The 15,702-nt window shown below is 39.9% G+C and overlaps 1 protein-coding gene across 1 annotated transcript in view; it reads right to left on the reverse strand.

Annotated features, from left to right (window-relative positions):
* Nucleotides 1-15,702, reverse strand: part of brinp2 (bone morphogenetic protein/retinoic acid inducible neural-specific 2) — a 235,365-nt gene that overhangs the window by 89,024 nt on the left and 130,639 nt on the right. The window contains exons 3-4 of the mRNA XM_071491368.1: nucleotides 6,049-6,239; nucleotides 1,568-1,749 (exon numbers count right to left, since the gene is read on the reverse strand). Of these exons, the coding sequence (XP_071347469.1) occupies nucleotides 1,568-1,749; nucleotides 6,049-6,239 (373 nt within the window). The remainder of the gene's footprint in view (nucleotides 1-1,567; nucleotides 1,750-6,048; nucleotides 6,240-15,702) is intronic.

The raw sequence follows: 15,702 nt of genomic DNA on the forward strand, positions 1-15,702 counted from the left end.
AATCCTGGTTTGGTATTTTTGCTCACATATTAAAATTGTGGTTTGCTGTGATAAAGCCTGTCAATAAAACATAAAACTGCATTGCTCCAAGTGTGCAGAAGTTTTGTTTTTTTCCCCTCTTTTCAGACTGCAGCAGTTTGTTGAGATGCTGTTTTCATTTACATTCCCTGTAGCTAAATGTTGTGCAACTTTTGTTCCAATCATTAGAGTTCTATTTCATGTTCTCATAATAATCAAACTTTTCTCTCTTGGTAAAAAAAAAAGAAAAAAAAAAAGCAATTTGAGTTGGGGAGGTCTTTCTTATGTGCAACTTATTCGCAACTTCGAGAGAAAACACTTTTTTTTTTCAGTGTCCCCTTTTGAGTGACTTGAAAACAAAAATGGTCTTAGAGCCGGTGTCACCTCTGCACGCTGAGAGCTCACTGTGTGCTGCGTTTTCAGCAGCAGCACCTGGATACAAGCCATCTTCCTTGTTCGAGGTGCACACAAAGTCTACACTTAGCAATTACTCATTTCAATCAGATTTGCTATTTAAGTTGAAGCATGAAAGCTCGGTCCACCCACCCACACACCTGCTGTCATCACTTGAAAGCCAACAGATCTGCTCTGAAGTGAAAAAAATTATTGCTTGGTTATGCTTTCCTTCCTGTCGTCAGGAGGAAAAAATAATAATTTAAATAAGGTAAAGGCAGGCAGGGGAGATAATAGGATTTTTTTCCTCTGTTCTTTGAGTGGATTTTCAGCAAAACTGTGCTGTTTACAACTGATGATGAAACGAGCTGGTAAAAGCCTGGTGGTGGATTTGGGGTAAATGATGATTCACCACGTCCAGACCAGTCAAGTGATGCAGGTAGATCAAATGGAGCAAAGGACCAGCTTATGTGACATGAAAAGGTGTTAAACAAGTTAAAATGTTAGAGTCAAAGCCACTTTGTGCTGGAATCAAACAGCTTCTTTTATTTTTTGCAAAGGTTATGATTATTTCCAGATGAGATGCCGTGATTCAGCTGCACACACACCTACAGGAAAGCGCACAGTCCAGAAGGTATAGAGTAGGGTACAGTACGCACAAATACCTTTTTCCCCACTGGGACTTTAAAGAATCATGACATTTGCCGTGCTTTAGTGCCCTTCTGGGCTGCAGAACACTCTGCTTTTAATCCAGCCTGCCATTTAAAAAGAAAAAAAAATCATGTCCTCACGCGCTCTTTTGTCTCTCTGCCAGCTTTTGAGCAATGATGCACCTTGAAAATAATCTTTAAAAAGGATCGTATGTGTGCATACCTTGAGAACAAGCAGAGCTATTTGTTCTAGCTGCAGCACGGAGGAATATATCCCAAAGGGACAGTTTTATAGGAGGGTTAATGTTTGCGCATCTATCTTGATGGGTGGTTGTTTGTGGATCTGAAGAACTGCAAACACAAGTCTACATATAAAAATAAACAGTGCATTTATGTGCAGTGTCTTGAAATAGATGTTTTCCAGGGCAGCTTGAAAGCCGAGAATATGTATCTGCCCGTGTACTGCAAGTGTTCTCAGTCCCTTGCTGTGTGCATGTGAACAGTACCTTGATTGCAGAGGTGGCTATCTGGAGGTGGTGCAGTCGCCTCAGGGTGCTCTCTCGATCTGTGAAGTAGGAAGCCGCCAGCTGGTGGAGCAGCTCCAGAGACACCACTGAGCTGTTGCTGTTGCCCTCTGACTTCTTATTCAGCTTCTTCTTGTCCAGGAAAATGGTCAAAGATTCCTCTCCTGTGGAACAATAATCGATCAATAAATTTCAATAAACGATTTTTATTTCAATCTCTATTTATCTTGATTATTTTGTAATGGCAACTTTTCAGAGAGAAGTGCTAATTTCTTCTTGGATCCTGTTGAATTAAGTGTTGAAATCTATGGTTACTTCCCTTACAACATTTCCCCACAGCAGAGCCACAGGCTGATGTTATCCTCAGTAGACCAAAAGTGAGATTCTGCTTTTTCATTTGACATTTCTCTGGCAGGCCTTCACTGTCTCGCTGTGGTTTGTCCCCTGCGCAGCTGATAGTGTATCATTTGTGTTTGCTTTGCTCCCTTTCAGACAATTATAGATTCACTAACACTAAACACTTCTCCACGTTCTCTGATGATTATGTAATTGCATGTTTGTGGCTCCCTGAGGAAACTGATTGAACTGGTAGAGCCTGGAATTCGTGTTTTTTTTTTTTTTTTTATGAAATCTAAATTTCTAAAACATACAGTGATTGAACATAGCAATGAGTAAAATCACGGTCTCATAAAGAGTTGCTGATGAATGCCAGTCTCCCTGTTGCTTGCAGTGCCTATAAAAAGTATTCACTACCTTGGATGTTTCCCCTTTTATTGCTTTTTTTCACTGGAATCATGGTCAATATAATCTGGCTTTTTTTTTGACAAGAATTTCCAAAAAAAACCAAAAAACTCTTTAATGTCAAAGTGAAAACAGATTTCTGCAAAGTAATGTAAATTAATTAAAAATATATAATGTAAAATAAGCAATTGCATAAATATTCACCCCCTTTAAAGTGACTGACCTAATTCAACGGAGGTCCAGCTAGTTAGTGCTAGTAGTCTCACAGTGAGTGAAATGGAGATCACCTGAGTGCAGTGAATGTGACTGTAGTATAAAGACATCTGTGTCTGGTAGGTCCAGTCACTGGTTAATCAGAATTCCTGGTTACAATTACACCATGAAGACAAAAGAACACTCCAAGCAACTGTGGGAAAAGGTTATTTAAAAGTAAAAGTCAGGGGAAGGATACAAAAAAATGTCCAAGTCACTAAATGTCCCCTGGAGTTCAGTTTAATCCATCATTAAGAAATGGAGGGAATATGGCACTTGTGTAAATCTGCCTAGAGCAGGTAGTCCTCACGAACTGAGTGACCGTGCAAGAAGGAGACTAGTGAGGGAGGCCACCAAGACACCTACGACTACTTTGAAGGAGTTAAAGGCTTCAGCAGCTGAGGTGGGAGAGACCCTGCATAGAGCAACTGTTGCCCGGGTTCTTCACCACTCAAAGCTTGGCGGATCCCAAACACTGCACATCACCACAAACACATCATCCCCACCGTGAAGCATGGTGGTGGCAGCGTCATGCTGTGGGGATGCTTCTGGACATCAGGCCCTGAAAGGCTTGTAAGGGTAGAGGGTAAAATGAATACAGAAAAATATAGGGAAATCGTGGAGATTCAGTCTGCAAGAGAACTACATCTTGGGAGAAGATTTATTTTCAAACAAGACAATGACCTGAAGCATACAGCAAAAGCTACACAGAGGGGGTTCAAAGACAATAAGGTGAATGTTCTGGAGTGGCCGAGTCAAATGCCCAGACCTCAGTGAAACACAGAATTTGTGGCTGGACTTGAAAAGGGCTGTCCACGCCCAATCCCCATGCAACCTGATAAAGCCTGAGCAGTTTCGCAAAGAAGAAATTAGTAAAATTGCAGTGTCCAGATGTGCAAGCCTGATTGAGACCTATCCACAGAGATGCAAAGGTGCATCTACTAAATACTGACTTGAAGGGGGTGAATATTTTTGTTTAATTGACATTATTTTGTAGAAATCTGTTTTCACTTTGACATTAGCGTTTTTTTTTCTATGTAAATTCTTGTTTAAAAAAAAAAAAAAAAAAGACAGATTATATTAACCATGGTTCCATTTTATAAAAGCAATAAAAGGGAAAGACATCCAAGGGGGTGAATACTTTTTACAGGCACTGTAAGTGGTTGGAGACATTTCAAACTTCTAAAAAGTCACAGCTGGCACGGGCCTGTGTATTTACTGGAAATGCTCCAAACTCCTTAGCCAACATGCACTCTTCAGTTTGGTTTAAAAGCAGCACTTTAAAGTGGAGAAGGAGATGTGGGAAAAGTCAGATTTTCAAGCTAGCTGATGAACAAGTGTTAAAAATTAGCTAACATTAGCAACTAGCTATATCAAGCTTATGTTACCTTGTTACATTGTCACGTTACCTGACATGTTTTAACTTCCAGCAAGTGCTCTCATTGTGCAGTATCTTGCCAGAGGTTTATCAGATTAAATGGGATTCCAACATGCAGAGGAACTTCTGAATACGAGGCATGATAACCTGATCTTCTACTCCTAACTTTTGTGGTGGGGTTTGTGCTGTATTGTGAGTGTTTTTAGGTCACAAACATAGATAAACTCAAACAAAAGCTGGTAACTGCAAAAAGGGAAATGAAATAAACAAAACTGACTTCCAAAGTGATGCAAAACTGGAAAACTGGCAAGAAAACAAAATTGAAAGGCTTGGAGGGTTATTGCAAGGCTAAGATGCAATGGCAAAAGCTGAAGCCCAACGTGGACTTGAAGCACACCTCGAGAGGTGGTCAATGGTGCAGGCAGCCATAATCCTGTACACACTGTGAGTACATTTCCTTTTTTTTAGGATTTTGTTTGTTTTTTTAGCTAAATGAGGGAATCCTTTTCCTGCTTTGTGCTTCATGCTGACTTTGGCAAACATTTTTTTCAAAATGCCAATACACACTCCTTAATATGCTTATAACCCAAAAATATTAAGGGTAACAAAAAAATGCAGTGTACTATGGCTTTACAGTTAGTGTGAAAGAGGAAAGCAGATGATGTGCAGCAAAGGGCCTCAGCTCCAAGTCAAACCTGGTCCACTCTGGTTAAATATAGGGCTTTAAGATCTACACTCTACCAGATGAGCTGACGGTGCACCACACTGTGCGGTTACTTTTATGCATAAAAGGCAACCATACGTGTATTTTCTCAGAGCACACAAAGCTTGTCGGTCTACTGCTCATTGATAAACTTATCCAGTCTGATTCATGCTTTAACTAGATTGTTATTCCTTGACATTACATCATTGACAGCAGGGATATGGGACAAATTGTGGCCCATATTGATGCAATACAGGACGCAGCATTTTATCTTAAAATATGGGATGATCCCGTATTATACGTGACACCGTAAGAAAGACAGACATAAAAAGCAAAAAAGAACAAGATGAAAACAGTAGAACAGAGATCTGGGATGTGTGCATTTGCTCACCCACAGTCTAATCAGTATGCTGACTGGCTCAGCCCATTTAGTTGAGGCTGTTAATTACATATAGCGTCTAACTAGTCTGCCAATGCATTCATGTCTGCTTTGTCTCCCACGCTGATATTCCAGTGCATATGCCAAGTGATAAGTGGCCCCAAAGCTAGGTGTCTGTGGATGAAAACCTAACACAAAATATCAGAGAGATTGACTGTGTGCGTCTTCTGTGAACGGTGTGTATCCAAATTGGTGGTGTTGTCAAATACTGATGGTCCAGTGTCTGATAGCACTGCTGGGCAAAGACAGATTGGTATAAATGAGTAAGTATCCTCCTTCTATTTTATATATTCACTGTATATTATAAGGTTGGACCGGTCAAAGTACTCCAGGCTTGTAAATCTCCCTCTGACTCTTCTGAGATGTTTATACTTGCCATCAATTTTCTACAATATGAAAGAACAGTCTGCTGTAAATATGTGCTCATATATCTGTGCTGCTATGTGATGACCAGGATCAGCAGTGTATCAATATCATGAGGTTGTTGTTCCGAACGTAACACAGGTCTGGGTCTTGTTCTGTGAGGCACACGCGATCGATACTCCTGGCAATTCTGTTTTGTGAGTTCCCTCTCTCCTCCGAAATCGAGGGTAAAAAAAAGAAATCTAATAAAGAGAGACATATACTAAAAAATGGGTCAATTTAATCCCTCTTCTGCTTTGTAAGGCTCTTGCAGCTGTGCACAAAGTTCATCAGAGGGAAAGAGGAGAGGAAAATTATAGAGGAACACAACCTTTGCTGAACACTGCAGGTGTAAGGCATGGTATTGTTGCAATTGTTGCTTTTCAAAAAAAAAAAAAGCAATAGATCCTGTATTTCCACAGCGCTACTGTAAGACAGGCTGTAACTCCTCTGAGACCTACAATGAGTAGCTCCTCTATTTTTGGTGTGTCCCGACACTTCCTGACCTGAGAATAAAGGCGAGTGTGTCACCTGCAGTGCTTCCTTACCTCCCAGGGTAGCAGAAACTAGGAAGTGGGTCCCATACTTCTTGATGAGGTTTTCGTTGATTTGCTGCAGGGTTGGTCGTCGCCCCAGTAACCGGAGGTTGCGCAGGAACTCTGGCGCTAAGGGCAATGGAGCTTTGAGGAAATCTCTCTTCTCTGTGACCAGGCTGTTCACCTTCCAGTGGCTGAACTCCCTGAAATGATGAATACATTAAAAGGTAAATGGACACTCAGTTCAGCTAATATGGCATAGACACACACAAACACACACAAAATGGGCTTAGGAGGAGGAGATTAAAGGGGCTATTTGTAAGTTGCCGAATGCAGTTTCTTGCCAGGAGCTTGACGAGCCATTTTCAAGAGGTTATAATACCCTCTCTGAACAGTGCTACGTCATCAAGGTAGATTGGAAGCTACATTGGGTCCCTATCAGGGTGTTACATCATGGGCCAGGCTCAACTAGTTAGTGTGATAACTTCAGTAGTGGAAAAAAACATGATTGGGACAAGAGTTAGTACTGGCGTTGCTTTCCACAGCTAGAGACAGCAAGTAAAAGAATGAAGTTTGCTTGCAACGTTTCCGCTAGATTGGTAAGTAAACAGCTGTTAATGCTAACGTTAGCTGTGTAGCAATAGCAAAACGTACAAATAGCTGCATTAAAGGTGCAACTAGTACATTACATTGCTGTTAAAATGATTGTGACTCAAACACTATCACAAATGATCAGTGGATTAGCAATAGGTAATTTTTGTCTGATACAAATGGCCAAGTCAAGGAGTTTTTCTTTTATTTAGCCCAAAATCACAGATTAATATAGTGGTCTTTACAGTCTGATCGAGACATGACATCCTCTGGCCTTGGATCCTCAACTCAGTTAAGGAAAAAGAAAAAAACTTCAGGAAGAGCAAAAGAGTAAGGACCCCTTGCCAGGATGGACAAAAGTTGGCTGCATTTCCACTAACCTTTATTCATAACTCATAGCTATCCAATGCCTGAGGTGGGTGAGTGTAAATGGGGTCATTGTTGCTTTTTTTTTTAAGGCCTTTCTTGGCGGTGGTTGTTTTTTGTTCAGTCTTTTACTTTTACAGCAGAGGATCAGCATGGACAGTGACTTTTCAGTTAGCCTTACACTCCTTCAGCCATCTGCTATTACCAGAAAGTCTCAAACCCTTAGCTGTGTTTGTGTTGTACTACCCCTGAGCCCTCCTTTGTTGCTCCTTCATGTTCCTATTTATTTCAATTGCATCTCAAAAATTAATATGGTGATGATTAATTGATGCTAAACTTATCTTTGGGACTTTATCCAAGCACTCAAAATTAGATTTGAGCACTCTGGACTTCTGAGGGACAGCTTTACTATTTTTGGAAATTGCTTTTGGCTGCTGGTGGTATAATTTGCATCAATATTTAGGATCCTTAACTTGGTCCTTGCCATGCCATATAACTATCAAAATGCTACCTTAGACTCATTTCAGGTTGATTGCTTTCAGAAGGAGCGTTGAACAGGTAAGACTTGTGTTGGCAAACCCACAGAGAATAATCACCTGACTCTGCAGGTCCCCTCTGATCTACAGAGCATTTTAATGTCTTTCAGCTTTTTCGACAGCCTGCAACTTTACTGTTTTGATTTTAATCTTGCAGCTTTGATTGTTTCCAGCAGCAGAAGTCAGCTCTTTTTTAGAAAAAAGCTCTGTAAAACCCACTGAGCGCTACCCGCCCAGCACCAAACAGCAGACAGATGTAGCGATGCAGTTATTGGTCGAGACCAAATGGAAACTAAAGAGTAGAGAAAATAATGGACTTACATTTGATAGGTTGCAAAACAATTGCTCCAAATTAATGTTAATGTTGCTTTGTGCATTGTGCAGGTGTTAAAATGGGAATGTTTGCCAACACATTTGACGTAACAACTTTATAAGATGATCATATGTCAGTGATGTGTTTACAGCTTTTTGTGCTGCACCCAGGCGTCCAAAAGTTAAACACAATAAGATATCCAGTGCAATGGTGATCAATTGCTAAATATAATGATATGCAAAAACAAAACAAAAATGCATCACATATACTGCATTAGAGATGGGCAGTGCTGTTGTTGAGATTATCCTTTAAGGTCCCTGTGACTTGGCTGCTCCCGGTCATAATATATGTGAGACACCGGGCCTGAGCAACCTTTAAATTTCTCCACTTCTAGTGCACCCTGCTCTTTAACTGTCCACACAAATGCCAGGCAGTTATTTCTGTTCACCTGGCTGATAATAGAAAGTGGGGAAACTAGTCTGGAAAATGTATCCATTCCAAGAGGCCGATAATCATTTCATCACTTCGCTCCTGTGGAACCCCAAGGTATTTGAAGATTATGCAAATACCAGCACAAATGTACAGAGCCACCTCATCTGCATAAATTTGCAAAACAAGAGGTGCTGAATATTAGCACATTATGTATGCATTTTCTCTGAACAAAACACCAGCAGCGACACACTGTGTTTTCCCACGAGTAATCTCTCTCTCTCTCTTGCTCACGCACACTCACACACGGACAATACACAGAGGGAGGTGCATATCCTGTATGACTGTTTCAGTTTCCTACTGTCTGCTCTTATAGTGCCTCTTTGCGGTTAATAGTTTACTATAACAGACAACACAATACTGTAATTATGCTGCTGACAGCATTGTGACTACCCTGGAATACATACAATAGGCCAATTCCATTAATAGTAAAAAATGAATATGCATGGGGTCATTCAGATGGTACAACAGTAAAGACAGCAAGGGGCTGTAATTAGTTTTTAGTTGCTGCGATGCATATTAGTCCTCAAAAGAGAGCTCAGATTTGTAACCATTTAGCACAAAACCGTGACAAAGCTTACCTCAGAAGGAATGGCCCCGGGAGCATATGGTCAAACTAGTGCTTCATTAGGTGGTTCATTCTCACATAATGCACCAATTAATGTATCTAGCCTGGACACAGTCAGTGCAGTTTATACAAGACATCATTAACTAAGGCCACATTCTTCTTTTATGAAAACAGGGCATCTGAGGGAAGCAGAGTCTGAGGGGGCAGTTTGGAAGTGCAAGAAAAATCTCTGCAAAAAAAAAATTTATATAAATAAATCAAATAAACAGACTGAAAACACAAGAGGAGCTGGAACCGCATTTGCTTTCTCATGCCTACCTGTTTGTTCCTCCTCAGTGTGTAGCCATTAGTTTATTTATATCAACTCAGATGTTGTGTACTCAGGTTCATTATTCAGGTACAGGTACTGTGTTACAAGCAGAAGTCCTGTATTCAAAATTTTACTTACATAAATGCACAGTAATATTAACAGAAAATATATAGTTAAAGTATCAGTAGTAAAAGTAGAGGAATAGTGGAATAAAGTGCCCATGGCTCCTACATGGCAATGGCCTTCAAAAAGACTGGAATTAAAAGGAAATAAGGAAACTCTTGGGACCTGTTCAGACCTGGTATTAACATGTGTCCTCAGTGATGCGATCACACGTGGTCAGCTCTAAGTTCATCAGTTCACACCTGGCTTTAAAATGCATCTCCACATGCGTCTGGAGAGACCAATTGTGATCAGATCTCACTTCCCCACTTTTTATGCAAATAAACGTATGCGTTATTGTTTTCAGCCAATCCAACGCACGGATCTGTTGTTAATGTTTGTGTGTGTGTGTGTGTGTGTGTGTGTGAGTGAGAGAGAGAGAGAGCATGTAGGAGGGGCTGAGCGAATCATTGCACTGCTCACAGCTGAAATAAGGTTTCAGCAATTCGAAATAGTAAAATATTTTCAGTTCATTATGAAACTGTGTTGGCACTAATCAGACTGTGGCAGAGGACGTTAGAAGAGGAGGCGGTCCTTCAATGTGTGTCCTGCATTTGCATTCACACTGCAAAAAACAATGTGTCCTACACCACCTGAGTGGTCGGATCTCAAACGCGTCCTCAATGCATCTTGGGTGCGTTCACACCTGAGCTTAGAGCTGTCCACATGTGATCGAAACACCTGAGGCGGATGTTAACACCAGTTCTCAATAGATCCTTACTGTTGGCTGAGTAAATACTTTGATAGACAGTTATAATTATTATAATTATCAACTTGACTGAATTTTGTGACTGAGGTCGTAGTTTGTTGCACATGTGGCTGTTTTATTCCATCACTGTGGGAGTACTGTATGCGTGACATGCGTTAGGTGTAAGTGTGTGTGTGTGACCTGCACAATGTTCATGATCAATCTTTCCTGAAATTTCCCCACAGAGCTGCTTCAGCTCAGTCATATTCTCAGGATGCCCGGTGTGAATGGCTCTCTTGCCGTTCCACAGCATCTCTGTTAGCGTTAGGGTCTGGGCTCTGACTGGGCCACTGACTGGGCCACTCTCAAAGGTGGATTTTCTTTGTTTGAAGTCATTCTGTAGTAGCTTTGATGTTCAGGGTCATTGTCCTGCTGCATCACCCGACTTCACCCTGACATTTGATTTTCTCTAAATCAAAGAGGAAAACTCCCTCCAGGAACTGGGAAACATTTCAACTGTTTTCATTGAAGTACGAACAAGCAAATCTCGATGTGTAATATCAGAGTCGTGCCCCTTTCATACTCAGACAAGAAGACAGAAACACTGCTATCAGACATTTCCATCACCCCAAAGATATTAATTAATTAAATCAAGCAATCTTTATTTGCCATGTACACTGCTATACAAATGTAGTGATACAAATGTAGTGTTCAGTGATTCAAGATTCTGCAAAAAAAAAGCACATATCCAAAAAGTTCAAATGGAGTTTAAAAGTTAAATAAATAGTGTAAAGTGTTATAGTGACACCAAATCAAGTAGGAACATGAGATAAACACTTTTTTTCTCATTATTAACATAATAGCATGAATTTTAATTAATGACTCTGTCAAGTGCTGTTAAACATTTTCATTGGTTGCACCAGTGCACCTAATATTTAGCAAGTCTGTGTGTATGTGTGTATACATAAAATAATACTAACCTATAGTGTTATTGTTTCTGACATTCTACATGTCACTGAAAGCTTTGGGCCCTAAATATATTTCTGAAATGTTTAATGTGTGTGAGCTGTCTGTAAGAGCTGCAGGAGCTGGTCAGTTAGTGGTGACTTAAGTTAAAACAGGGTGAAATGGTTTTCAGCCACTGTGCTCCGCAACGCTGCAACCAGCTCCCAGTGGAGATCAAATCTGCCCAAACCGTAACTGGCTTTAAAAAGAAGCTAAAACCTGCTCTGTTCTCCACTGCCTTCATTTAATCATCTAATCTTGCACTTTAATTATATATTACCTGTCTTACATAATCTGTTCTTATACTGTTTTCTTATTATACTTTTCACTTCCTTCCTTTATTCTTGTTATGCACATTGAATGACCTCTGTGTCTGATAATGTGCTATACAAGTAAATTGCCTTGCTTTGCCTTTGCTAAGCCTAGCCCCTACTGATTGCCTCTGATTGGCTGTGACCTGATATTCCTCACTGAATGCTGGTGGGGAAAAAACAGGTGTGCATGTGTGAAACCGAACCACACACTCCTCCTCCAGCAACCTCCTTTAAACAAATATACAGGTAATACAAAATGAAGACAACTATTTCCTTTTTAATTTTTTTTGTCCAATTTCTGGGGCTCAGATATGATAAAGCATGCTTGAGCATGGTGCTTTTGCTGTCAGAGCATCAACGTTGCAGCCAAAGACCATCTGGATCCCTGACTCGAAAGGCCCCATATTGTATAAAGTGAGATTTCCATGTTTGTTTTGATTATAAAGCAGGTCTAGGTTCTATATTAATACTGTGAACGTATCAAAGCCTCAGTCCACAAAGAAATGCACACAGCCTGTATTCAGAAACTGAGCCTTTAAAACCAGCCCTTGAGACTTCTGTAACTTTGTGTTGTCACAACAAAGCAGTCACTGCCCTCAGCCATGCCCCAAGCAAAGCTCACCAAGACCCACCATCCAAACTTGCAGGATTTGGTTTCTGTAAGTGTTTACCTGAAATCTGCAATGTTTTTATTTGACCACTCAGAAAATAGTCAGCCAATCAGAAGAGAGGCTCAGATCCTCTCTTCTCATTGGCACACTGACCTGTTGTTAGGAGTGCTCTAGGGCGAAGCCTGAGAGAGATGTAAAACTACATTTAGATTGTAAAACGGTTTTAAAATTGTAAAACAATCATTTTCACCACCTACTCTGTCAGTTGTTAAGAGACTCAAGTGATTATAAAAGCATCAGTATTTGTTACACTGACTCAACATCTCATAATACACTGACTGTCCTACTCCACTTACAGAATATTTGAGAAATTAGTGATCAACAATCACATAATTAGAAGTCTGTGGCGCTGCCTGATCAATAGTGTGTGTAATGTTTTGGTCTTTGCAGAATTTCAAGTAAAAGTGAAACAAAACGACCAAGGTAATTTCAACTGCAATGCCTAGAACAAACATAGCTGTTCTAATTCCAGCAGCAGTTACATGACAAATACCCAAACCAAAGGTCAATCTCATTTGAAGGCGGCAAACTATAACAATTAGTCTGCAGCTATCACATGCATCAGCAGGCATTAGTTTTAGCTTAATATTTAGTCCAGTGAGTCACCGGATGGCAGCCAGCAGTTGCACACTGATTAACTGGGGCTGATTTAGACTGATGTGTCTTTTGAGCTGCTTTACAGTGACTGAGCACAGGGAAGTGGAGCTGATGGCAATAAGGCCAAAATACAGAGAAGAGCAGTGTATCTTTTTTTTTTTTTTCCTCGTGGTTTGCTCTCTAAGAGTTAACAGTGAGACTGTTGCCTGACTATTTGGCTAATGATGATAGATGGTGTTAATTAAAAGATTTTAGCACAGCGCTGATTGCACCTGCAGCTCTTGCACTTGGTTTTGCTGAAGCAGAGAGTTTCTTTTTTTTTTTTCTAATAGGAAAAAAAAAACTCTGCCTATGCAGAAATTTCCCTTGGATGTTCCTCCTGGCAGCATGTTATAAAATAAGACCTGGATGTTATTAGCTGTCAGACAGAGAGAGATCAACATGCAGCCTCGTCCAGGAGAGAGAATCCTGTAAAAAGAGTGGGTGAAATTGTTGTGTGCGTACATTGGTTACATGTTTCCTAAGATAGTGTTAAGTTATGTGTATATGTATTACGTGATATAATTTGAATCTTGTCTGAACAAAATATAAAACCTTGTTGCATTCATCAGTGTTTTCTTATTTCTTATTTCCAAATTGTTCATAGGTAAGAACAACAGTTGTGTGTGGTCAGGATGTGTGTGTATCAGTGGTGCAGTTCTACAGCTCTAGGGATAGCTATGTCCCTAGAACCGTGCCAAGTCCCTAATGACTCTGGTGATCCCCTGACTTTCCATCTGGCACCACCATCAGTTCAAACATGAATTATCCAGTACTTTGGTTTATGACCTGATTCCTGCAAAACAGACACTCCCATCGCCCTCAGCTGGTCTTGCTGTGTTCTAATTGCTAATTGTGCAAATTAGAAAATATTAGCATGCTAACATGCAGAACTAGGATGGAGAAACTGTCCGATCGATGAATCCTACCAGCTGTGGTGATCCCCTGACTTCTCCTCTGGCACCACAATAAGGTTGACATTGGTGGTTTTCAGTACTACTAGATGGATTGTCGTGAAATTTGATACAGACATTCATTTCCACTTAAAGTTTTACCTTGTACCATGATTGGCTAAAAATCTCACTTTGTCCAATGCTTTGCTTTTTGGCTAATTAGCAAATTTTTGCAAACAACCAAAATCAAGATGATGAACACAGTGAATATCAGTATCTTAACACTATATTGTGAGCATGTTAGCATATTGACATTAGCACTTAGCTAAAAGTCTTAGTACAGTTTGCATGGCTGTCGACTCATTCTGTAATTTGAAGTTTTAATTTTCATAATTTTTCAGAACGATTTGCTCTTGCTTGATACAAAATCATCCACATTTTTTACTTAAGTATAGATACACATGGTGTGAAATAGAGTTTTATGTTCAGCCTTGTACCAGACCTTGACATCTGATATCTATATTGGGATGTTCCCAGTGCTGTAGGTGTCTGTGCAGTCACACCTCAGACAACATCTCCCTGGGTTCTCCATGGGTTTTCCACCTCATGCGTTCATTTAATCTTTCTGGGAAGTGTTATGCCCAGGACTCTCCTTACTACCTTTGAAATTCACCCTTACAGCCAACAGTTGGTTTTCAATGGTTTATCAATGAGAAACCAGTGGGTTCAGTAGCCTCAGTATTTGACAACCTGCAAATGAGAACAGGTTCAAAAGTAAACATGGCTGTGGCACACTTGTGTCCATTGCCATTAATAATATTATTGTTAAATTTAAAGGTACCATATTGTATAAAGTGAGATTTTCATGTCCTGTTTGACTTTAAAGCGGGTGTAGGTGCTATATAACTACTGTGAAAGTATCAAAGCGTTTACAGAAAAACGCAAACAGCCTGAAAGAAGAAACTGAGCCTTAAAACAAACCGTCAGGACTTTTGTAACTTTATTATGTCACAACAAAGCAGTCACCACCATCAGTTCTGCCTGAAGTCCAGCCACTTTACCTGAAATCTGACATATTTTTATTCAATCACTCAGAAAACAGTCAGCTCGACCTATTTTTGCCAGAGCTCTAGAGAATATCCCGAGAGAGGAGATGTGAAACTACATTGAGATAAATAAATCTTCTTACAGATATCAAAACTTCAAATAAAACACCAGAAAAGTGTAAAATATGGGACCTTCAAGGAAAAAAATTAGGAAACATTTTTGAATGAGGCCCATTGTCTGTGTGTTTTCAGGTGGGTAGAAAAAGTGAGGTTGAGAGTTCAAAAAAACAAAACAAAAAAAGTCAGAGAGAATGTGAGAGACAGACTCAAAAGAGAGAACTGCAAGGTCAGTTTCTGCACTTCTGAATTCTACGCCGTAGTTCACCACAAACCTATTTGTTCCAAGTTTAGGAAGAAACTTTATAATGAGCAGTCTCACCTGAGTCGGCTACAGTCTCACCTAAATCTCACCTTCAGAAGAAGTGACCCACATACAGTATCTGGTGGTTAGTGAAGTTGCTCAACCTTCAAGTTTCTCCATGAAAATTGTGCTTGACTGCTCACAACCAATCGCCCATGGAAATGAGCCTTGATCCATGAGTATGAGGAGAATATGTTTTCTAACCATTTCATTCAAAGCGTTCTTATCATATTCATATTCTCTCTTCTTGTTGTAGGAGAGGAAAGAATACAAAAATAAAATGAAGAATTGTCCACCCACAGTGGTCTGTGGCGTTTGCTACTGTCTCCATCTGGATTTTATTCTATTAGTGCAGTGTTTATCTTAGCTTATTAGTGATTGCAATTACATTCCCTATTTTATATTACTAGAAAATTCTAATGTAGCCACAAGTAGATTTCTCCCTATTCTCAAAATTCCATAGAGAAACGTTTACCAAGACTGCAGGACTCTTTAAGGACCATATCTGTGGTTTTACACCTTTTAGCTCATTTACTATAAACTACATATACAGTACTATATATAACTCTTACTATATATAACCATGCTGCTGCAAGAAAAAATGGAAAACTGCATGGTATATTCAAAACTGCTCAGGAAAGATGTAATTTAATATAA

The sequence above is a fragment of the Trachinotus anak genome, unplaced genomic scaffold, assembly GCF_046630095.1.
Source record: "Trachinotus anak isolate AG129_WGS33_773 ecotype Australia unplaced genomic scaffold, CSIRO_AGI_Tana_v1 ptg000012l, whole genome shotgun sequence".
NCBI lineage: Eukaryota > Metazoa > Chordata > Actinopteri > Carangiformes > Carangidae > Trachinotus > Trachinotus anak.